This window comes from Tachysurus vachellii, chromosome 2, assembly GCF_030014155.1.
Source record: "Tachysurus vachellii isolate PV-2020 chromosome 2, HZAU_Pvac_v1, whole genome shotgun sequence".
NCBI lineage: Eukaryota > Metazoa > Chordata > Actinopteri > Siluriformes > Bagridae > Tachysurus > Tachysurus vachellii.
Genome location: NC_083461.1, coordinates 25,387,224 through 25,411,997, shown reverse-complemented (window position 1 = coordinate 25,411,997; position 24,774 = coordinate 25,387,224). Strand labels below are relative to the sequence as shown.

Below are 24,774 nucleotides of genomic sequence, written 5' to 3'. Positions count from 1 at the left end.
ACGTAGGCAGCTGATTGAGTCTTGCGTCCTTTATTAAATACGGTCAAGTGATCTGTTGTGATTAATTCTTTCATCTGTGTTTTCATTTGTTTCGTTGTCAAATCCGATTGGTCAGCATGTGTTGATTAACGTTCTATAACTGTAATGTCAGTATAGTTCCGGCTGTAACTGAATGCATTCCTGTTTCTATAGCAACAGCATGTACACAATGACTTACACAGCGGACAATCTGTGGAGCCAAAACCTAATAATAAACAGATTAAATATGTCATTATTCAATAAAGAAAAAAAAATGGTTTCTGTGAGAAGATTTTTACTTAACATTAATGGAAAGAGGCTCAGTTTCTGTTTTCTGCTTTCTTAACAACATGACCAGCATCTTATATTTTTTTTCTTCTTATTCTGCTGTAAGTAGAAGCAGGAAACACACTCGTTTCCTGGACATTGTGCAACTTTAAATGTAACTAGAAACCAAACAAAACATGACATCATTTATTAATAAATTATAAAGGAGTTGTTCTTATTGAAAATGATGTTCTTCATGAATAGCATGCACAGACATGGTTCAGTCCTGGTGTAGGACTTCTATAAAGCACGTCGCATTCTGATGAATATGTATTTGTACTGATTTACCTATAGAGCTATAGGTAACATATAAGACAAAAAGAAGTGGCTGGCTCTTTCCCCTGTTCTTCAGCAGCGTTATTTGGACGTCAGTCTCTTGAGACTCTCTAACGTACAGTATTTGTGTAGGTTTTTTCCTGGATGTGCAGCTTCTCTGTAAAATCTTCCTGTTAGACACACAAAATAATGCGTACATCCATAAAACTCAACATCTATAACACTGTCACAGATGATCAATGTGATGTAGAACAGCACTGAAAAAAAAAACAGTATTTCTACTCAGTCACACGACTTGTTTAGAAATAACTCTGCTACAAGTAAGAAGTTGAACACCCTGCAGTAAAGATCTAATGTTTTAATACCGAGGGTGAAGTTTCTTTTCCTGGATTCACATTGTACACACAGGCCTATTAAATGCCTCCAGCACACATCTGTAATGGTAACAATATGGTTGGGAAGTCACCCACAGCAATTCCAGCATTTGCCTTTTTCAGAGTTTCTACCATATAAGGCATGATGAGATCCACATGAGTTATGACACTCCTGGGAACTTTCGCAACTAAAATATCCCAGAGAGAGGGAAAAAAAACGGATGTTATTAAACTTCACTCAATGGGGAAAGAAGAACAGTTCTTGTGGCAGATTTAATCCACATCAAAATCAAACGCTTCAAACTAGCTGGAGCAGGCTGTGATGCTGAGCGTATACTCAACAGCTTAACCCGATCCCGAGAGAGAAGCCTCAAAGGCCTCAAACAGAGGAATTAAAAAAAAAACACACAACGGATGGTCAATGTGGGCTGCTTAAGCTGGGAGAGATTTTTGTTATGCACAAAGCTAAATATAGAGTGAAATATGTAATGACCCTGAGCAGATGTTACAGCGGCGTAAGCAAAACAAAAAAACCTAATGGAAAAAGAGGTATTTTACAGCAGCTCATTCAAATGTAAACCTACACGAACAGACTCGCAGTTTACGCGCCGTCCGCCCACTGAAATAAATCATCACATAAACACGACGTCTTTGTGGATGTCGCGTCAACTGTGTGTAAAATCATTTATCTGAAAATCGTCGAAATGAAAATCCGCCTTGACCTAAAAGTTGGTGTTTGTTAAGCTTGTGAAAATGACACAATACAGTGATCTGCGAGGGCAGATTGTTTTCTGCAACCGCAGCACACCCAGTAATTTGATTCCACCTTTAGTCTAGCGTAAAATTAATCAGAATATCTGCCAGGAGCTGTCTAATGTCTTCCGTGTTCTGTGCAGAATACCAACGATATTAAGCTGAGGAACATTATTCAGGTTTTAATATCAGACCTTTTTTTTTATTCTGGCACGATTGCTGGGGTTCGAGCAGGCCTGTGGGACATGTATGAGTTCAGGCCTGAGATTTTCACTAATATCCTTCAGTCCAGGGACCCATGCGCTTTCTCCCTTTATTTGCCTTCTCCTCATAACTTTTTTCTGCTGTCCAAATATATGAAGGTATTGTTTATTTGCATACTTTACTGGAGGAAAATCAATCTAAGTAAGGAGATTAAGGTACAGATAATGGCACTCGTTTATCAAAGCTGGATAGGAATGAATTTACTTGTAAATCTTTTGCCAGAGCATTTACACAAGAAATCTGCTATTCATCCAGAAAAATTGCTGGTTGGTTTGGGGGGAACATGTTTATATCCACTGAGTTTGTGTAGATTTTCAGATAAGGACATGAATCAAAAACGATAGGCTTCAGATCTGCCGTGAGATGCTGCGGGTTTATTTGAAATGAAGCTCATTTTATTTAAAGGACGTAAGACGAATAAGACTAGAGGTTTGATTAGGATAGAATTAAGGTCAGTGTTTAAACTTTGGAAGAGTTAGAGTGTGTTTACAGAAGCTGACACACTGCACTTACTGAGCTACAGTACAAGATTTATCACACATTGCTCTTAGAAGGCGCTCTTCGCCAATTAGTCATCATTTTGTCTGCAATAGTTTTGCTAGTTTTGCCTTTTCTTGTTGCCGTCATGCCTGGAGATTTATAAGAGATTGGCATTTATCAGCATCAACACATGAAAATGAATAAAATCACAGCAAGAATTCAGGCGAGGAATTGTTTAAAACAGTTTTTTGTCTTTATTTCCCTGACACTTCAGGTGTGTGTCGTACCCACAGCTATCACAGCGTCTCTGCTCGTTTCCTCCGGCACTTCTCACACATCTTCCACACTGAAGCTCTCCAGACTTTGGAGTGTCTCTCCCTGTTCACACTGAGCAGAATCGTCCACATTCTTCTCCACATGTGTGTTTGAATCCTGAGGGAATATAAATAAATAAATAAATAAAGAAAGAAAGAAATAAAGAAATAAAGAAATAAATGTATTATTTAGTATAAATCTAGTCCTGCCAGACAGCTGCAAATAAAACAAAATGTGTAACCAACACTCAAATGCACAGGATTACATAAAGGTGCCAGATGTGTTCAGTGGTGTGAGTGGTTTCCGTTAGCGCTGCTGGAAGACTGGAATCTCGTTACATTCTTTGAGACTGCATAAGAGAAAAAATATTGCAGTTTCTAATGGGAACCAGAATTGTTGATAATAACTGGAAAAGGATGTTTTCGTGTAAATGGTGTAACAGCTTACAGATGATTCTGAATAAGCATTAAAAGGAGGCGTTAATGCAGAAGTGATATTAACACACAGGGGAAGTCCAACTGATAAAGGGATTAAAGGAGGCAGAGCACCTACATGTGGTCTTACTCTGAACTGCATGTGCACTATATTTTTAGACCTCAGGTGTCCTTCTTGTTCCAGAAGAAATCAGCATATGTGGTTTATTCTATACCTAAATCCAAGGCCAGATGTTTGAATATATATTAAAAAAACATTTTCATGTTGTATTAAAGCATTTCTTTCTCAAATAAAGAGTGGAATTTTGGCCTGTGGACAGAGAGCAGATTGTTTGTGAATTACAGTTGCTCTCCTCCCTCAGTGTGGAGCCCAGCCTGGATATTCCAGCTGGAGTGCTGTGTGGTGTGAGCGAGAAGGAAAAATGTTACTCATAGTTGGAACCAGATTCATGTTTCCTCTTCGAAATGATTCACATGTGAAACACATTTTCTCACTCGCTGATCGTATCACAAGGCCAAAACAACTGAATCACTACATGCACCACACGAACAACTGGACTGATGAAATCCTCATTTCTCAGGTTTCTGTGAGGAGGTTTTGCTGAATGCTGTGTGTACAAGTTTATACCTGATCGGGTGGTGTGGCAGGGGAGGGAGCTGTGAGACGGAGGTCATCGGCTGGCGTTCCGTCCTCCATCGGAGCGATGAAGTCAGCTGAATGAACTACCTCGATGTTTCTCTGGAACATCACACAACACCGACTGATGTCAGTAACAGCGCGTATATTATCCACATGCATGCCTTAGAAAGGAAGTAGACAACAATGATGCGCACATTCTTGCATTTTTAATAAACGTTTCAAGGTCTTTTAGCTCCACGTTAAGGCCCTGAGCTACATTTTCTTGTCGTTTAGATGGAATGCTTTTACAGTTCACTTGGCAGAAAGCCCCTTGCACAGAACCCAAACTCGGCTATGTAAGAAAAACAAAGAGCTCCGTGGTTGACATATTTGAGATAATTACAATGTCAAATGGAGGGTGAGGGGAAGAACAATGGTCCTTCATTATTCAATTGCTCTGCATTACTCCCCTGCACATGATTCATGCTTTTTCATCTCCTGATAAACGAATTAACGTGACTTTAATGGCTAGGGGGAAAAAAAAGAAACAAGGAATCATAGAAGTCTTTTCTGCTTCTCTTTGTGTAACTTGTTAAGCATGTTGGCTTACTGAAATGTTTCCAATATACATAGAGAGACAAAGGGGGGTGGAAAATGAGGACATTAATATTCAAACGGTGCTTTGAACTCTCCATCAAAACAAATAGAAAACGCTCGTGTTATATGACATTCGGGACCCATTATGTCTGTGGCACAGCGCTTGACCTAGATTTGTTCACTGATCCCCACGATGCTCCACAGCAAATATAACTATTCACTCGCAACAGCTTACAGCACCGTTCAGGCGCTAAACAAATCTGCTGCTTGTCTTCTGCTTCTGATGTAATGAGTTTTCCCATTTTAGGGACGTTACACTTTTATAGTTGGGAGACAGACTGGCACTGTGCGACGCGTCATGAATATTAATGGCCACTTGGACGAAAAAATATTAGCAATACGCTTTTCCTGCTGTCTGACATTATGAAAGTGTGTATGGAACATAATCATTACACGTTAATAATGGATGAGCAAATCAGCTGAGAGGCAGGCGCCGATCCGCCCGAGCTGAATTTCAAACGCAGAGATGACAGCTCTCATTAATGCCGTTCACCACCTGCAAAATGGAGAGGCGAGAGAGACCAGGGGCAGGCGTGCTGTGACGCTAAGAAAAGATGTGGAGACAATTTATTGCTGCTTAATTTGCAACAGCATCTGGGTCGGTTGTCTTATTTTAGAAGGAGCCGGTGTTCAAATGGCTTTCGTATGTAAAAAATAAAAAATGAAAAGAAAAGGTTTGATTGCTGAATGTTTGCGAGGTAATTAAGATGATGATAAATGAATTTGAGCAAGCTGTTATATCTGCTGCTGGTGAGTCACCAAATATCTGTTTCCTGAAATGGGAAAAAAAACACATGCTAGTCAGCTTCAATTACATTTCGGAGTAAAGCAATTAAAAAAGAAGATTGGACCAAATTGCGCTGTGTGTCTCTCACAAATCCTGGAAAATGTCAACACAGGCAGTTAAACCCTGCTTTCTTTCTTTCTTTCTTTCTTTTATTTGAAATGACAATCTTTGTGCAAAGCTGAAGTGCATTGAAATCATCATAATAAAAACACAGAACCAGAAGGGAATGGATTGTTTGTGATAAGAGATAGTTTACTGCTAAAAGAACAAAGATAGGAAAACACTGGCTGATCTCCACACACATCACTTCCCTTCCTTCTAACTGTGTTTAGGATTTTTGCCACAAGACACTTCCTCATACTTGTGTAATAACAATCGACCGCTATCTAGAAATAATTATGTTCTTTCCTGATTTCCTCGCAGATCAACGGTACTACTGGGTTACTGATGACCCCGTCGCCAAACCTCGCTCAGCTTACATCATGTATATGTGATAAGACTCTAATCACCTCTGTTCCTAGCAGCATTTCATCTCTTAGGTGAGTGAAGACGAACTCGTACAGTCTGTAATGCTGGAAAATACTGAAAGACAAAAGTTAAACATCTTTAAAACAATGATGTGGGGATCCTGAGGGGAAAATTACAGGCATGACCCACTTATGACAACTAGGTGGCAGGCTTTCTCCTTGCAACAACCTGACTATAATATTTCAGATGAACACGTCAAACGTAATAACAATATTTTATATTAATATCACAGTCATTTACAGTTTTTATTGTATATTAATAATATTAACATTAACAACATTTTTCTTTAGCCTTCATAGTCAAACAGCACATAATGTATTTAATGCATTTTAACTTTCATGGGGAAACCTTCACACCTCTGCTAGTTCATGTCCTGCTTCAGTTAATGTTCACAACAAACATCATAATGGTGAAAAACAAAATCTCAGTGACTCTGGTACATTTGTCTGAGTACTTCAGAGGTCACAGGTTCTAGTTCAAGCTAAATCAACACACGGTTTGAAGTGTTGTACGTTCTGTGATCCTTGTCTGCTCACCCTAATTGTGATAAGTGTTTATACTGTATACATTACTGAACTGTTCTTTTCTCTCAGCAACGAGACATTTACGCCTACAGAATGGCTGCTGGATTATCTTTTCTGTTTGTTTCTCTAGAGTCTCTAGAGTCTGTTGTATGTGGAAAAACCTCAGGAGGTTTTATGAAATCTTCAAACCAGCCCATCGAGCACCAGTAACCATGCATGATGTGAACACTTACTCAAGCTCTTAAATCTTGTACCGTGTATTATGCATTGTGCTGCTATCACCCGATTGGCTGACTGGATAATTGCACTAATGTGTAGGGGTTCCTAATAAAGTGGCCACTGAGTGCGTACACAGTGTAATAAGAGAATAATACTGAATAAACTTTCTGTTTGGAATATTGCAATTATTTCTTCTAATTATTATCAATATCATAAATAATCTCTGGAACAAAGGAAAGTTGGTGTTTCCATTAACGTGCCATTTCTTAATTATCTTGTTCTTTTCAGTTGTGTCCAAAACCAGCAGTCAGTACAGCTCTGAAGAGTTCAGCTCTATGTCTAACGAGCTAACAAGCTATCGAAAGTGTTTTTGTTTTATATAGCTAACAATCCGGGCTCATTTTTAGGTTTAGCACCATGTGTGAAATGCTAATACAAATGTTAGTTATCAGAACTCACTCACTCACTCACTCATGTTCTACCGCTTATCCGAACTACCTCGGGTGACGGGGAGCCTGTGCCTATCTCAGGCGTCATCGGGCATCAAGGCAGGATACACCCTGCACGGAGTGCCAAACCATCGCAGGGCACACACACACTCTCATTCACTCACACACTCACACACTACGGACAATTTTCACACACTATGGACAATGCCAATCAACCTACCATCCATGTCTTTGGCCCGGGGGAGGAAACCGGAGTACCCAGAGAACATGCAAACTCCACACACACAAGGCGGAGGCGGGAATCGAACCCCCAAACCTGGAGGTGTGAGGCGAACGAGCTAACCACTAATCCACCATGCCCCCTAGTTATCAGAACATTTGTATTAAATGCTAACAAGACAGCAAGCTTTCAAGTTGGTGAACAGAAATTATTTATGGTTTATGTAATTAAAGCACCTAGCTACTGTTCTGGGCCATGCTTTATTTTAATATCTCTACTATAAATTATGCTAGTTAACAAGAACATCAACAACTAACTACCTATCTAATTTATGGGGAGTTATGAATATGCAGTTTTCTGAGCAGTTTAATAGTACAATACTAATTCAGTCCCCTCTGTTACTGCTGGAAATACTTGCCCAATTCATATGTTTTTACTGTAAACTGAAGACATGAAAGGTGCTCCTTGTTACCCTGGAGTATCCTATTATATTGAACATTTAAAGAATAAATAGCTTTAAACATCTACTCTGGATTCGCACCAACATGAATATCAGAGAGCTGTCTATCAGATAAACGCAAGCCATATTGAAACTGAGAAAAGACACTGTACAACCACTGAACACAGAAAATACAGAAATCTGGAATGTCCTGAAAAAGCAACAGCCACCGAACAGGTTGGCCAAGGAAAACATCATCAGCTGATGACTGAATCATCATGAGAGCTGTGAAGACGAACCCAAAAGCAACAGTAAGTGATATCAACACCACTCACAGGGCAGGGGTGAAGGTTTCACAATCCATTGTTTAAAGAAGACTTGGAGAGCAGAATCCACTCATCAGCAGTAAGAATCTCAATGATCAGAGATGATCCACAAACCAAAAGAAACCTCTACCAAAGTGATGGAAAAGCCAAAGTGTGGAGGAAAAAAGAATCTGCTCAAGATCCAATACATAGCAGCTCATCTGTGAAGCATGGTGATGGTAGTGTCATTGTACGGCTGCTTCTGGAACAGACTCACTAATCTTTACTGTTGATGTAACTCATCATAGAAGCAACAGAACGAATTCAGAAGCATTCAGTCTGCTAGTTTACACAGAAATACATCCAAATTAAACAGAAGGGACTTCATCATGCAGCAAGACAATGATCCCAAACATGCTGCCAAAACAACAAGACTTTATCTGGGGGAGAAGTGGAAGGGTTTAGACTTGACAAGTCAATCACCGGAGCTTAACCCAACCGAGCAGCATCTCACATCCTAAAGAGTAGACTGACGGAGGAAACTCCTCAAAATCAAACAACGACTGAAGGTGGCTGCAGTAAAAACCTGGAAAAGCTTCACAACAATCTGGTGATGTCAGTGAGTCACAGGCTTGATGCAGTTACTGCAAGCAAGGTATAAACAACCAAATATTAAGTGTTATGTACTTTCAGTAGTTTAAGATCTATCTGTTCCTTTTGCTTTTGCTCGCCTACAAACAGTGTGGTATGATACAAAAGCTTCAGTGTTTTATGTTGTTTAACACATCTAGGTGTAAAAACCAGGAAATAGATCTTTTTTTTCTCGAATACAAATGTCTTCAGTGTGTAGCACAAACAAGTGAATTGGCCATCAGTTTTGGATGCAACAGTAGATAATGAACAAGCAAGCTCACATTTTGCTAAAACCACCATATTTTTTCACAGTACCTTAATTTTAAAAACACTTTTAAGCTAGAAAGCTAGAAATCATACTCAAAAACCGTCCAAGCGAAACCACCAGCAAGTAACAGGAGATGCGTTCATGAGAATGTAGTTTTCTGCTATCCAAACTTTAACTGATTTATAACAGCCCCTTGCACTGTTTTGTTCTCTTTGTTCCTCCTCCAGTCATAAGATCTAAGATATTTTTATCCATCGAACTAAGAAGCCACAATTTGCAAGATTGGTGAGGACATGATACACTGGCACACTGATACACTGATACTCTTCCAGAAATCTGTTTTCAGCAAATGCAGCCAGTAATTATAATTGCTTTTAAAGCTGCCGTAATCAGTGTTGGTGGACTTGCATACTTCCTGCAAAACTCCGCAGAATGTTTTTTTTCTTTTCCTTCAATCCCACATCCTCCATTTAAACCTCTCAAAATACCCCTTCCTCCAAATACATGCAACCCCCCACTCACCCACCCACCCCCCAGCAATAACAGTGTAAAAGCTTCATGATTCAGGAAGTTAATCAAACTCAAAATGACATGAAAAAAAAGCTTGCCAGTGCTATAATGTAGGACAATCATGATGGGTCAATAACCATTTTGTAGCTTACATTCTCAAAGTTAAGCACAATTGATCATACAGTACTGTATTTGTGTAGATAATGTTATAACGGTATATTGTAACTGAGACAGTTTGTTATAAATCATACCTTAACTCATGAACAAAAATGATGACCTTAAGCCAAATTATGGTCACGTCATTATTAACATTGTTAACAATAAATGTATTCAATGTTAATAACAGCACATCTCCATTACTGCCAAACAAACCAAGAACCCAAGCAGTAGCCAAGATATTAAAGTAAAACAGACAAACTACAGGAAGGAAGATTAAAAAAGATGGAACTATTAAATGCAAATCAGTGCTCTTACTCTACATCCATAATCAACCTAAAGCTTCCTGGTGGATATTTTATGTGGAAGTATAAAGAGGTTAAAGGAATGACCTGAATACACTACACCTCTAATGAGCTGATGATAAAGCAGCAGATTTAAAACACTGTAATTTGCTTGGTTAAAATACCAAAGAGTTTAAATCATTGCAAATATAATTGCTTTGCTTGTGTTTTTCACCTTGCTATTTGTTTTTTTTCCCAACTTGTTATGCACCACAGAAGCCTGCATGCTTCACATTCCATTGGTTTATGAATTATGCATAGTATTAATTATGGAGGATATAAAAAGGGATCCAATTTGCGTATTGCTAGTAGGCGAAGGAGTGAATATCTCACAGCTGTTATTAATGAAAAACAGGGAAAAGAATGATCTTGTTTTTATTCATCCTCGCTAGCTCATCATTTCAAGATAATTACAGCACGTTCAGGAGAATGTTATATATAACAATGTGATATCAGTGTCAGAGAAATATTAACCTGCTGCTGAAGTAATCTGTAATGGACTTGATTTGATCCACATCAAACAGCGGATTAAAGGTGGCGCCCGCCGATGGAGGCGACTGTCTAGTTGCTAGCAGCATCCGAGTGAACTCCTTAAAATTGTCTGCAAATGGCATGTGCTTGTCTGAAAAGGACAAATCTAAGATTCACTTAGTCAGGAGTTTATACTTCACAACATTTCTAGTTAACTTGCTATTATTAACTTCCCTTTCCTTATATTCCTTCCTTGAATAATAAGATCTGACCATCACACCCATAAGTGCTTTTTGAACACACTCCAGATTTCATTCCACTTTTTATGCTGTTATAATAACCTCTGCTCTTCTTGAAGGATTTCCGCATGATTTTGGATTGTGGCTGTGGAGATTTGCCCAGTCAGCATTCCAGATCATCCCAAAGGTGTACAGTGGAGTTGTGGTCATGGCTCTGTGCAGGACACTCGAGTTCTTCCATTATCATGTATCCATTATCATGCAGGAACATGTTTGGCCTTCAGTATTTACACTACAGCATCCAAAGAATACAACTGTGTGCTTCCCACATTGCAGCAAAAGTCAGAGGAAGAATCGTATATGTGTGTGAAATGTCTGCATACTTTTGGTAATATAGTGTATGACATCAAAAACAACCCCAATGTACAAATGCAAACTAAATCCCTGTCTGTACTCAACAGATGTTCTCACTCAGCATATATAAAGCTTCTGCCAAACATCTACAAATAACGTTTTGTGATGTCACCATTTAATCAGAATCCCATGCTGTTACCTACTTCAGCATCTCATAGCATATTTTTTTTTCATACCAATACCAATAGATGATCTGGACCTCTGGACCTTTGGGATGAACAGGAACACCGACTGAACCCCAGACCTCCTCACCTGTCAACAGTGTCTGATCTCACTAATGCTCTTGTAGCTGAATGATCACAAAGCCTTCCAGAAGAGTGGAAGTTATTGTAACATTAAAGCAGGGACTAAATCAACAAGCACAGATGGTTTGTTGGTTAGATGTCCACAAACATTTGGCCCTACAGTGTATAGTGTATAACCTGCTACAGATTTACCTTTTATGTTGTCTAGCAACTTCTGTAGGAGAGCCATAACAAATGAGATTTGCTGGCATGTGAAGCTCATCTCTTTGGCCCACCAAAATCCTCCAACAAAGTAGTCCAACAGTGAGGCCTCCTTTACACAGGTTTCATGCTTCTTCAGTTCAAGTACATCCACAAATTTCCTGAACAAGGGAGAGAGGAAACACAGAAAAAAACCTTAGACAGCACATTTCTTCAACAAGATGAAGATAATAAGTAGAAAATTGATTCTTTATCCAGAACAATAATGAACCTTTTCTGTCCATTTCTTTTATTAAAGCCTGAGGATCTATTTCAGTCTCCAAGATCGGCTGAAGCAGAACCTCAAAATGTCTGAATCACCATTTCCTCAATCTCCAGAGTGTTGTGTTCTAGTTTTTCCAATTTAAACTGCTTAGAAAACCTTAACTGTACAGATGACAAGATATTAATTGGACATTTCCCGTCATACACCATCAATTCAGTCACGAATACAAACTCTCTGAAGTGTGTGTCGGTGAAAACACACATTATGTTTACTGACAGTGTAATAAATTCTGGAAATATTAACAGTACAAAGCTTCCAGTGTAACAGTTTCCAGAGAGATTGCAGTTAATTGTCATATTATAGGACAGTAAAAGTAAGACAGAAATGAGAAGTTTTGCTCGAGTCTTTCTCACTTTTGTGTCTAATCAGCACAATCAGTTTTGTCACTGTATCTTTCTCATAAAGAATTACATAAGGCTTTTTCTAGGGTATTACCTTCCTACCACAAACACAGATTTTATATATTTCTGTGCAGATGACTTTCACTCTCACACACCTTTATCCTTTATGCTCATGAATGCAGCATCCTGCTGCTCGCACAAATCATCCACCTGCATTCAGTGTTTAGACACATTCACATATGTAAATAATGAGCTTCTCACGCATCCTGACAGCATTCGTTAATACAGTGAGACAGCAAAATTTCCTTCAGGTTATATTCACTACATTTACATAAGGTGTTTATAAAACTCTACACATCCCTATAAAAATGGAAGGATTTTGTGATTTTTCAAAATAAATCCAAAATAGTTTAAATCATGTCAGATCTTGTTTTAACTTTAATATGATATTACAACAAAAACATTTCATGTGATAATTAAAAAGACATTTCTTAGAGCAAAAGGGAAAATTAAAATGGGTTACAGAAATGTGCACACTCTTTTTTAATAGGGTTTGTGACATTCAAAAGTCTTTGAAGGCCTGATACATGTTATTCCCAAAATAAAGCCTGGTTGTTTCTGTATGATTTTCTTGATGTCTTCTTGGTTTCATCTGACTGTTGAAGTCATGAGCTGCAAAGATCTTACACAGCAGATCAAATAAAGGAGATCGTTGTTGAGAATGATAGATGTACCAGAGAACACCATGAGGCTCATCATTAACAAGTGAAAAAACAGGGCAACACTGTGACGTTACCCAGAACAGGACGTCCTTCCAAATTAGTCTACAGGTCAAGTACTTTACAAAGAACTTTACAGACCTAATTCAAGAAGATATGTTCATAAGACAGCTAACAACCCAAAGGAAACCATCACTACAGTGAAGCATAGTGGTGGCAGCATCATGCAATGGTTCTGCTGCTTACTGGCTGAGATTCGGGTTCTAGTCAAGACCAAGGAATTTATAGCTCAAGCACTAAACCTACAGGTCTCTGTTAGACAGATAAAAATGATGAATGTCTGCAGGACACCTTCTTAAAATATGAGATATCTGAAGCGTTATTGAAAATAATATAGTAGCCCTACCCATAAAGACTGAGTGTTATTTTACAAGCAGTGATTAGTGAATTTCCCCATTGAGGAATCAATAAAGTTGACCTTATCTTAAGCTCTTTAATCACATCAAAGGTGGAAAAGGATTGGATTTATTTTGGTTACAATTTATTACATCTTAAAAACCTACAATTTTAACAGGCTTATTTACTTATCAACTGACTCATATCAGTATGAAAAAATACTTGAATACCAACGTATATAATGAGGAAATGATTTGGGTAAAAGTCACAGCTTTACTTCTCCATCTTCCTTTGTAAATCCACACAGTTTCATAAGAAGAACCAAAAACTGAGAAGAACATTATGCAATGTTCCAGGCAATGTATAAAAGAAAAATGTGAGAAAATTCATTTTGTTTTCTGATTTCTTCTAAAGTAAAATTCTTTGATGGGTCTGACTGAATTAAAATATTTATTAAAAAACTAGAAATATTTTTTTTATAACCTGGCCTATCAAGTATTGTGTTGGCTAAAGACACATTTTATTTCCTTAAGGTGTGTGTGCTATTATTTTATTTTTGTTTATTAAGCAAAAATAAGATAAAACGTCCCTCTGTCATTCAGTTGAAAATTGGCCAGACTTTGTTGATTTTTCTATAATCACAGATCTGATACAATTTCCAGCCAATTACAGGCTCATTTTAAAGAAATCTTTCTAATATATCATGGTTATGCCTCATTCACAATTTTAATGAATTTTGAAATTGAAATGAAAAATTCTAACATTTTTAGCTACAAAATGGGTAAAAACACAGATGTCATAGCAACTAGCTAGCGGGTGATTAAATTAGTGAACAGATTCAGTGAAATATATGAACAGTAAAAGATTTAACATCTATCTGTTGATTGTTACATGTTTTCAATCCCTGTTTATCTGAATAAAAAATAAATATGATTAATACACATGTGCTTGTCAGTATTTATATTGCAAACAAAGTCCCACAAAAACACAGCACACGGGCACACTGTACCTCAGTAGTCCAACAATGTTAACCTAAACTACCTACACTCCATGGCCAAAGGTTAGTGTACACCTGACCATGACTCCTACATAATGATGACAAAAAGCTAGCACACATTATTCTAGATGTGTTTATATGCTGTAACATTACAATTTCCCTTCACTGGACCTAAGAAGCCCAAAACCTGTTCAGGCATCATAGTGCGGTTATGTGACAAAGTGAGATCCCTGAAGACATGGTTTTCCAAGGTTGCTATGTAAGTTAGAACTTTGTCCTGCACAAAGCCTTGACCCAGTTGGACTGGGACACTGACTGCATGCTAGTCTTCCTTTGCCCAGCCTCACTTCAAAGCTCTGGTAGCTCTTGAATGAGCACAAATCCCCAAAGCAGCACTCTATATCCTAGTCACAAATCTTCCTAGACAAGCAAAAGCAAGGAAAGAATCTCCATATTAATGCAGATGGCCTTAAATAGAGACTTATAGAAGTGCTTTGAAGTCTCCATTAATAAACACATCAATCCTGGTTCAGTAGGTCACAGACTATGAATACCTTCAGTCTAAAAACTCTGTGTTTAGGGAAATATATTAAAAAGCACACAGACAAAAAAGTTTTTTGAAGTTTTAAGAGGTACATCTTTAGACCTCGTTTGAAGACATCAAGGGGAAGATCATTCCAGTACCGAGGAGCCAGAACGAAGCAGAGTCTTGATGCCCTGTACCCTGTGAGATCATGCTAGAGGATCTAATGCCGTTTGTTGGGATGTTCAGAATGTTCCACATGAACTATGAGTGTCGTGAGCCGCGTCAACATACTGTACTGCTGGCCATCTAGTGCATTTCATTGCAGTTAAAGCTGATTATTTGCCAACTTTAGTAAATCCAAATCAATTAATACACTTGAATTAGGCTTTTAAAAGTTGAGACTCAACTGAAACAGTTCAACTGGACTCAGTCTGACCCTTTCATGTGACAGAGTAATTTTCTGTAGCACGTTGTGATTGGTTAAGAGCGTTTTGTTTTTAAAACGTGTTATATATTTACTGATGGAAACTATATTCTTGCAAATATCAGTTGGCCCTAACTGAAGGACTTCTGATTCCTGATTCTAATTAATAAACCTTTTTTGTCGATTTTTGAGACCCTGAGAATTTGGACTGGGCATCTATTTACAGCTCTATGGTGTGGTCTCATGGCTGACCCTGGATCTGACCGCAAATTCCTAACCAGCTGGGATAAAGCGAAGACAAGTAATTCACTGTGCTGTATTGTATATGTGACAAATAAAGGCTCTTTCTTATTCTTCTTCTTGTTTTCGTTCTCTTATTCAGGTCAATCTAGAGCAATACTCAGTGAAGTATACAGAATCCTTGATTTCCAGTCCTGAATCACCATTATCTCCAGAGTCTCCAGAGCTTTACGTGACATAATGCCACCATACACCATTACAATCTGCAGTCTCTCTAATGGTGGTGTAATTAAAAAGCAGGATGTTACAGCTGTGCAAACAAAGCGTTTTATATTCTCTCTAAAGTCAATCCAAGTGCAGTTACACGATATATCCATCATTTGTAATGCAAGTTCTCACTTGTATAAAGTCTTATTTTTACATGGAGTTCTGTAAAAGCAGAAGAGCAACTTGCTCACTAAACAAAGCGCTACACAAAAGTCAGATTGTCTCTTTCTTCTTGCATGATCAGCACAGCTATATGTGTCACAGTGCATAATTATGTCTGGCATTTCTTCAGTTTAGCACAACAAAGCTTTCTTCTTCAATTATTACACAATCAAGTCTGGATCTGAGATTCTGGGAATTTTAATTTAACTTACGGTATTAAAGTAACATATGTGAAACATACGTACATGATTTTTTTTTCTTCTATAAGTTCACAATTTAATTTGGATTACTTTTAGTTCTATAAACCATGAAAAAAATCACATTATAAATAAACTGCATGTGGACATGACAATATTTGACTCATATTTAAATATCTTTCTTAATAAACGTTTGGATTCTGTTGAATAACATTGACTAATAACCGTGATTTTTTTTAGGCTAATTTGCCTTTAAATTAATTTGTATTTGTAAATCAACAGGATATTATCAACCATAAGGACATGTAGGACTTCAGTCACTTTAACAAACATTTTTATAAATTAACAAGCTTTTATTTTTGAATACATACAAACGCTCAGATGAAGTATTTGTGCATAAATCTGCCTGTATCCAGCTTGATAAATTAGGCCAATTGTTGTCATATTGATCTAAAATCATTGAAATGCTATTTACTCATTTTACTTCTTAGCTAAACACTTGTGGGGCAGATTAGTTTTAGATTAGGATTATTTTAGGATTAGATTAGGTCTAGATTACGTTTAGATTAGGATTATTTTAGGATTAGATTAGGTTTAGATTAGGATTAGATTAGGTTTAGATTAGGTCTAAATTACATTTAGATTAGTTTTTTATTAGGTTTAGATTAGGATTAGATTAGGTCTAGGTTATGTTTAGATTAGGTTTAGATTAGTTTTAGATTAGTTTTTGGTTAGGTTTAGATTAGGTTATTAAATATAATAGAACAAGCACCTCTAGATATTCCAAAGAACAGACAGTGTGACAATTAGTCTTCACTGTTATACATATGATGTGTTTCATGAGAGGACATTAGTACAAACATTGGAGTATACAGTATATACCAGTGTGTTATACCAGCATCACTCTGCTTGAAATACAGTATATAAGTATAAATAACAGTTCTGGTAACTTTAATTTGTAGATTTCTTGTATTTCACAGAAGAGTAATTCAGCTCCTTTATTTCTGCCAAGAGATGTGTAACTAACCTCTCAGTGTATAACACAGATTAAATATCTCTACAGGGCTGTCATAGAATCAGCAGAGATGTGATCATTGTGTGCAAACAATCACAGATCACCAAAACTCAGCATTTGTGGATTTTGGATTTACATAAAATCTTAAATGAAACTTTATATTAACGTGTTATATTAATTATGTGTGAAAGTCAAGGGTCGTCTCTGATGATCAGGCTCGAGCAGTGAGTGAACTGATGTAGATGTGTTTACTTACAGCTGCAACTCGTCCACAGAAAGCTCCATCAGCAGATTCAGGTTCTCATATGATAGACACGGCCACTGAGGAAACATCTCACCTGCTTCATGTGCCTTCAACACAAACCACATGAGCATCTAACACTTATCTCAGTGTCACCTTCATGACAGTGATGATGATGATGATGATAATGATGATGATCATCCACAAGGTAGATACAGTAATAAAATACAGTAGCTAATGTCAGTTTCTGATTAATGCTGATCATTTGTTTATAAATACACAATAAGACATTAAACTGTGTGCTGGATCCCAAAGTGTTACCTGTTCAGATGACAAACCTCCTTAATCACCTCTACAGGGTGCAGATATTCAGCTATAATATTGTTATCAACTACTAAATCTTATTATTAAATACATGAAGCATATCATACATACATATAAAGAATCCTTTATGTTAGTGGCTGTTTTCCTGCTTTCAGGTGTTTTTCCAGGCGCACGCGCTCTCTCCTGTCCGGACATGTTGGTTACTACTGTTGCCTAGGTAACGGGTGGGCGGGGCTAATCGTCGTTCCATTTCAGCGGAAGTTATATATTCCATCGCTTTCGTGTGTTTTTAATTACAGTCCATTTTAAAAGTCGATAATTATGTACATTAAAAAACATAACTTTAACTATAAACCAAAACAAACTTCTGATTGGATGAGGTGTGATAATTATGTGAAATAAATAACCATTTTAATTTTAATCCACTAATCATTACAGATTTAAACAAAAAGGTTTGATATATTTATTGTCCTGCTGTCATTGGTTACAACTGAGTTATATAATATAATATAATATAATATAATATAATATAATATAATATAATATAATATATAAACAAATAAACAAACTGTCACTGGTTACAACTGAGTTTCTCTATTCCATGGTGCCTTATTCCAGAATAAATGAGTAAACAAACAAACAAACAAACAAACAAAAAACACAACCAAACAAATAAATAAATAAACCTGCCCTGATGTTTGTGTAGTTTGCATGTCGTCAGCACTGTTACCTGCCCTGGGTGTGTGTGTAGTTTGCATGTCGTCAGCACTGTTACCTGCCCTGGGTGTGTGTGTAGTTTGCATGTCGTCAGCACTGTTACCTGCCCTGATGTTTGTGTGAAAGTTTGTGTGAAAGTATGATGTTTGTGTAGAACTCTCACACTCTCACCCTGCACTCATGCCCACAGTTCCTTGGGATTAGGTGCAGGGTAAATAATACAGCCTGAATTTTAAACGTTCTGTTGGTTACATTAAAATAAAACTTTAATAAGCAAAATATCCAGAATCTGAATCTGTAACTGTATATCACACACACACACACACACACACACACACACACACACACACACACACACACACACACACGAACACGTGTATAATAATATAATCACAGTCCTAATTCCATCTGATCTATCTGTTCTTCTAACGCTTCCTCTTCCTCTTCCTCCCTGCATTCCTGGGTATCTTCTGCTATTGTTTTGGTCCAATTTTAAACATGAATGTACATGCCTCTCTTTTTATATCTCCTGTTTAGAGCTTTGCTTTGTGTGTGAACCATTGTGTTGTTTTAGTGATTCTTTTGCACAGTGTGATGAAATTGAGCTGGAAATTTGCGCCTTTTTCACGCCGAAAGGAGACGTTTATTAACTGAAGATGTTTTTTTGTCGTTAGACGGGACTTTGGTAAATCAATTCGCCTGATTCAGTTAAAGGAGTCATTCGGAAAGAGATCCGAATCGTGATTCGTGGACGTTTAACTTGGAGTCAGATGTTAAGTTTGCGCTTAGTGTTCAGTGTCCGTTATCAGGAGAAGGTTCGACTCTGTGTTCAGTTGCAGTGATGCTTCTTAGGTTCATTTGTGCGCTTGTGACCAGATCACTATTTATTTTAATTTCACTTATAGGGATGTGGAGAGTCATTTGGGTGAAAAACAACAAGTTATATTGGCTTCTTGCTGTCCTGTTTCCTGTCCCCCCCCCCAACACACACACACCAACACACACACACACCCAAATCGATTCGCCTCATTCGCCAGAAATCGATTCGCCTGATTCAGTTAAAGGAGTCATTTGAAAAGAGATCCGAATCGTGATTCGTGGACGTTTAACTTGGAGTCAGATGTTAAGTTTGCGCTTAGTGTTCAGTGTCCGTTATCAGGAGAAGGTTCGACTCTGTGTTCAGTTGCAGTGATGCTTCTTAGGTTCATTTGTGCGCTTGTGACCAGATCACTATTTATTTTAATTTCACTTATAGGGATGTGGAGAGTCATTTGGGTGAAAAACAACAAGTTATATTGGCTTCTTGCTGTCCTGTTTCTGCCACTTGTAGTGGAAATGATGTTAACATTGAGGAGAAGACAAGGGAAACACTGTAAGTGGTAAGTTGGTCGGATCTCTTTATCTTTTTTACTCTTTGTAAGTTTTTAGATGTTATTACTTAACAATAGTGTGAAAAATACAACAATCAGCATTTGGCATCTGTATGCTGTATAAAGGTAATGTAAAGGTAAACAAGCAGTTCCTTTACATTGCTGTTTAAAGTTTAAAGTCTAAAGTTTCTCACAGTGAGAACAATGAATAAAAATGTTGTAAACACATGTTTGTGGTTCCTGCAGGTTTTCTCCAGCTATTTTCCTGTTCCTTGTTAGTATTATACCGAGCATCTGGATCCTTGAGCTTCATCATCAGCATAATATCAAACAGGATATCAAGGTTCCTTTGGATTTGATAAATAAAGACTGGATTATGTTTAAGATCACAAAAACATGACGTGTTAAACAATTAAATGAAACTTTTACGTAACAAATGTGTAATGTGTATTATTATGTACAGATTTTGAAATTCTTACATTTTACTTCTTACTTATTTCAGTGTAATCGACTCGATTCTTCAGAGAACATTAAAAGACTCTTTAATAACTGGACAACCTTGAATTCTACTAATGTGACTGCATTTTCTAAGGTATACAGTCTCTTTCATTCATAGAGTCTGACCACACTTTATAAACAGTTTCCATAGACTGGTCTTAACAGTGTCTGCTGTTGTATCCTGGCTGTAACCGTCTCTGTGTTTAAATGTTTATTTACTGGCTTTAAAGACGTCAGTTGGTTAGACAGCATTTGGTATCTGCCAAATGCTGTAAATGTAGTTTCACATAAAAATGTCACTCCACCCTTTAATAAAAATAGGTGTCCACCTCAGGCAGGCGCTCTCATTCTCACCTGTGGGCTTTTAGTCTTGCATAACATGCAGTCTGTTCTTTTCTGAGATTTTCAGGATGTTTTAATTATTGTAATTTTGCTAGTTTACAAAATTCCATCCTGGTGCTCCTGTAGATTATCCAAGACTCTGAGAAGCTCTTGACTTCAGTGTGTGCCAACGACTGGATTTTGGCGCTACACCAGGCCTTGTTGGTGCTGCTGATAGTGGGAAAGTGGCTGCTGCCTAACGAAGGAGGTCTCACCCGAGACCAGCTCTCGCAACTACTCCTCATCTTTGTAGGAACGGCCGCAGACATCCTAGAGTTCACCAGCGAGACTCTGTCCGATGTCAAGTAAGCCTTAATTAATTCTTAAGTGACGTGACTATGCTGCGGCACTCGGGGAGCAGTTGGGGGTGTTCGGTGCCTTGCTCACGGGCACCTCAGTCGTGGTATTGCCGGCCCGAGACTCGTACCCACAACCTTAGGGTTAGGAGTCAAACTCTCTAACCATTAGGCCACGACTTTACACCCCCGTTACACCTGTTCTCTGGTTTTCCCTGCACCGTCACTTAATGTATACAGAACAGTAGCTAGTGCTTTCCTCCAGATCTCTTCTGATTGAACTGCAGGTTAAATTGTGCTCTTTTAGACAAACTTATCACCTATAAATTAGCTAGTGTTGTGGTGAGATACGGGATTTCTGTCAAAAATACACGTCTGTAGATGTCATTCATAAACATGGCAGGGAGTTGTGGTGAGAACAAGCGCAAACAATATCAATACCAGACTACAGACTTTCTCTCTCTCTAAAAAACAAAAAACCAAACTTCCTATAATTGGATCACTGTGTTCAATTGTTTAACTGAACTATTTTTGCCTTACAAAAGATGATGATTTTAGTGCACATAATCTCTTCTGCACACACACACCCAACCACAACACTCGGATATGTTCTTTACCGATGTCTTATTTGGCCACGTTTCAGCCGCCTTGGCCTTCATCCAGTTTACTGTATGATTAGTGTTGGTCAGATGATGTTAAAGAGCACTCGTACTTTGTGCTGTGATTGGCTTTATTCACTGATTTGCTCCCAATATGTTTCCACTCACCCTTAAACCACACTGTTTCGTTAGCTTTCCAAAGCATGCGAGGTGGCTCCAGCTAGTACAAAAAGAAGAAAAGGAATATTTAAAAAGAACAGAAACTTAAGACTGTCATTGCTAACGGCAGATGCGTTCAGCAGAGAAAAAGGATATACAGGAATGTCTTGTTATCTTGAATACAGCTTTATAGCTGATTTTCCCACAGTTCATTTAACCTTAATTCTACAGTCAATTCAATTCAGCTTTGTGTTTCTTCTAACTCAGTGTTTCCTTATTATCAGGGATAAGAGCCCAGTGTTGGTGTACATTATTCTAGCCATCTGGACGTGGAGTATGCTACAGTTCCCTCACAATCTCACAGGTATTGACACAGTCTGGTGTTATGAATCACACTGTGCATAACATACTGTATATACAATATGTGTATAGTGTCATAAGTTAATAGTAATAAAATATACGTAATATAACCATGCATGGGCTAAAAAGGATAAACAAATAACATGTTTATGTCCCTTTTGAGCTCTTTGTGAACTTTTATATGTGGCAGTGTGAATGAATTTGACCTACTAAGAGGGCTCAAGCTAATGCTTAGAAGAACAAATATTTCATCTCTGATTTAACTTGATTTTACTCCATTATAAACTCACTGAGCACTTTATGTGTACAAATCACTTGAAGATGTGTAAATTTTTGGTCATGAAGGGATTCAAATGATAGACAATGATACGCAAATAGTCTGCGGCATTAAAGTTAATTAGCATTAACGAGCCCAAAGTGTGCCAAGAAATCATTCCCCACACCGTTACACCACCTCCACCAGCCTGGACTGGTCAGGATTCATGCTCCTGGTGCCAAACGCTGACCCCTGTGATCCTCAGCAGAAATCCAGATTTATCAGACCAGGCTATGTTTTTTTTTTAGTCTTTAGCTGACCAGTTTGGGTGATTTTGTGCCCAGTGACACCAACATTGATGTCTCAGTCAGAATCACAGAGGATGTTCCTTATTCTGATGGGTGATGTGAACATTACCTGAAGCTGCTGGCTGTATCTGCATGTTTTTTTTTTTGATGTACAGCTGCCACATTATTGGCTGATCAGATGACTGAGTAGGTCTACAGGTATTCCTAATAAAGTGCCCAGTTCAGTCAGGACCACTTTGTCAAAAAGAGATTTATTGAGCGATATGCATACAGTTAGTGTTGGCGGTATGGTTCTGTTCTGGGCGAATTTTCCCGCGCGCCTTCCGTGCGAATGCGTGGACGGAGCGGGGAAAGCGGCGGCTGGAGAATCGAAGAGACCCCCCGGAGCAACAGAAACAGAACCCATGGCATGCATGTAATTGAAAATTTCTTTATTTTTTTTAATGGACTGCACGACGGGTTCTGGCTGGGAGGAGTCGGGGTTGGGGGGGGGGGGGGGGGTGTTTGAAATGCAGCAGCAGCGGTGCGCGAGAGCGGCTCGAGACAAGGGAATTTAAAGGGTCGTAAATTACGGAAGTCGTACCGGATTGGGAGCGCCGGAAACGGCTGATTAGCAGCTGATGCACTTGCCTGAACTAACGCGAATTGTTCATTTTTGTGTATTTTAATCCCAGACCCAGACTTTTACACATTTGGAGTCAGTGCTTCACAATCTGACATCATTTTTAATATCTTTTTAGTTCTGGACAATAAAATTATTTATCATACTTTTTTAAATGAATAATAAATAGCTCAGATAAACGCACCATTCTGTTTCTATGTCTTAATTCCATAGTCTTGGAGATATTGTGATATATCAAATATTACAGGATAATTAAGTCATTTGTATGTGTTAGAGAATGAGAGAAGTGTTACTGTGTCCCTCTCTAAAGTTAATCTGAAACAGTAAGTAGTTTGTGGTTCTCAAGAGCAGATCTCCAGGTCTTCGGTAATTATTGCTTAGATTATAACAAACTAACGAACCACTGATTTATTATTACTTACTGAGTAATTACCCAAGAGTCATTAGTAGTAACAGGAGTGATGTAATAATACAGCATTTATATTAGAGCCATATTTATTGTAATGTAATTTAACACCAGCTATAAATTGCCGTTGTTGTCTGTTTCCTGTCCGCAGTGTTAAATCCTAACACAGAGGAGTACGAGGCGGAGGCTGGTTCTCTCCTTTCTAGACACCGAACAGACTTCTGGTCTGTGATCGAAGCACTCTTAATTCAGGACGGCCCGTTTTTGGTGGTCCGCTTGACCGTCATGATACACTTTGAAATCGTTCACCAAATGCTGGTCTTCTTTGCCATCAAGAACTTCCTAGTGGTGGCACTGAGCATGTATCGACTCTGGGTCATTTGTTTTGACTCCAGACCCTGAGATCCTTAAAAAAGGTTTACAATCAAATGTATAAAATGTACTTTCTTATTAGGATATCCTTTAGCTGAGACTTGTTTAGCTTTCATTTACAAGTGTAACTTACATTTTTATGTACAAGATTCATTAGAGAGTGTAATCTGATATCTTAGCTATCATTGTTCATGAACTCATCATCAGGTATCACTGTGTATATAAATAAAATAGTTTATAACAAAAATAGTTTGTATTTGAAGAAGGAAATGGTTTCATCAAAATCCACGTGTACCGTGTGTTTTTTTTTTATTTTCATGTAAACTGGTGCTCATGTGAGTCTCCGGCACTGGAGCTGCACTTACAGTTTGAACATATGAGCAACACAAACACTTATCAAACTTATCACTTATCACTTCTGTAAGTAAACTGTAGAAAAAGAGCTCATGCAGTGTCTCCACCCACCAGGGAGAAAAATGATGGCTGTCAGTGTGTTCAATGTCCTGTTTCTATCTTGCAAAACTGAAAAAAAAGATGGTTTGTAAGTGTTTAAAAGATTTCACAGAATTCATTTTATGCTGAATTTTTGAAGGAAACCTGTTTGTATTGTGAAGCTAAAATCTACCATCAGGTCGACACTACAGTACAAGATTATGACATCAGGACCCAGACAGACATGTGGGATGTGGTAGATCATATGAATGTCATGCGCTGCCACTTCTGGGCCCCTGAGTAAGGCCCTTTACCCTCAGTTAGTTCAGTTGTATAAAAAATGAGATGAATGTAA

General features: G+C 38.0%; 2 protein-coding genes across 3 annotated transcripts; one reads left to right on the top strand and one right to left on the bottom strand.

Moving 5' to 3' along the window:
• Positions 1-675: 675 nt before the first annotated feature.
• On the bottom strand, positions 676-17,837 carry cabcoco1 (ciliary associated calcium binding coiled-coil 1). 2 transcript variants are annotated; one of them, XM_060891567.1, is made up of 8 exons: positions 17,755-17,837; positions 17,335-17,429; positions 11,461-11,630; positions 10,374-10,521; positions 5,814-5,886; positions 3,870-3,980; positions 2,780-2,924; positions 676-791 (listed from the first exon to the last, which is right to left on the bottom strand). In XM_060891567.1, exons 2-7 carry the CDS (start codon positions 17,409-17,411, stop codon positions 2,823-2,825), a joined length of 681 nt encoding a protein of 226 aa, XP_060747550.1. In that variant the 5' UTR covers positions 17,412-17,429; positions 17,755-17,837; the 3' UTR covers positions 676-791; positions 2,780-2,822. The 2 variants fall into 2 exon arrangements, with proteins under 2 accessions (XP_060747550.1, XP_060747544.1); XM_060891561.1 differs by lacking the exon at positions 676-791 and having other exon boundaries at positions 2,724-2,924.
• A 1,614-nt stretch (positions 17,838-19,451) lies between these two features.
• On the top strand, positions 19,452-24,774 carry tmem26b (transmembrane protein 26b). The gene is made up of 6 exons (XM_060864002.1): positions 19,452-19,739; positions 19,977-20,073; positions 20,233-20,322; positions 20,697-20,914; positions 21,948-22,027; positions 23,767-24,774. The coding sequence occupies exons 1-6, from the start codon at positions 19,552-19,554 to the stop codon at positions 24,015-24,017; spliced, it is 924 nt and encodes a 307-aa protein (XP_060719985.1). The 5' UTR covers positions 19,452-19,551; the 3' UTR covers positions 24,018-24,774.

Coding starts and splice junctions, on each gene's coding strand:
- cabcoco1 (XM_060891567.1), bottom strand. CDS start 17,411: ATGTTTCCTCAGTGGCCGTGTCTATCATATGAGAACCTGAATCTGCTG. Junction 10,522..11,460: donor GTTGCTAGACAACATAAAAG/GTAAATCTGTAG, acceptor TGTCCTTTTCAG/ACAAGCACATGCCATTTGCA. Junction 3,981..5,813: donor AAATGCTGCTAGGAACAGAG/GTGATTAGAGTC, acceptor GTGATGTTCCAG/AGAAACATCGAGGTAGTTCA.
- tmem26b (XM_060864002.1), top strand. CDS start 19,552: ATGCTTCTTAGGTTCATTTGTGCGCTTGTGACCAGATCACTATTTATT. Junction 19,740..19,976: donor CAAGGGAAACACTGTAAGTG/GTAAGTTGGTCG, acceptor TGGTTCCTGCAG/GTTTTCTCCAGCTATTTTCC. Junction 20,323..20,696: donor ATGTGACTGCATTTTCTAAG/GTATACAGTCTC, acceptor GTGCTCCTGTAG/ATTATCCAAGACTCTGAGAA.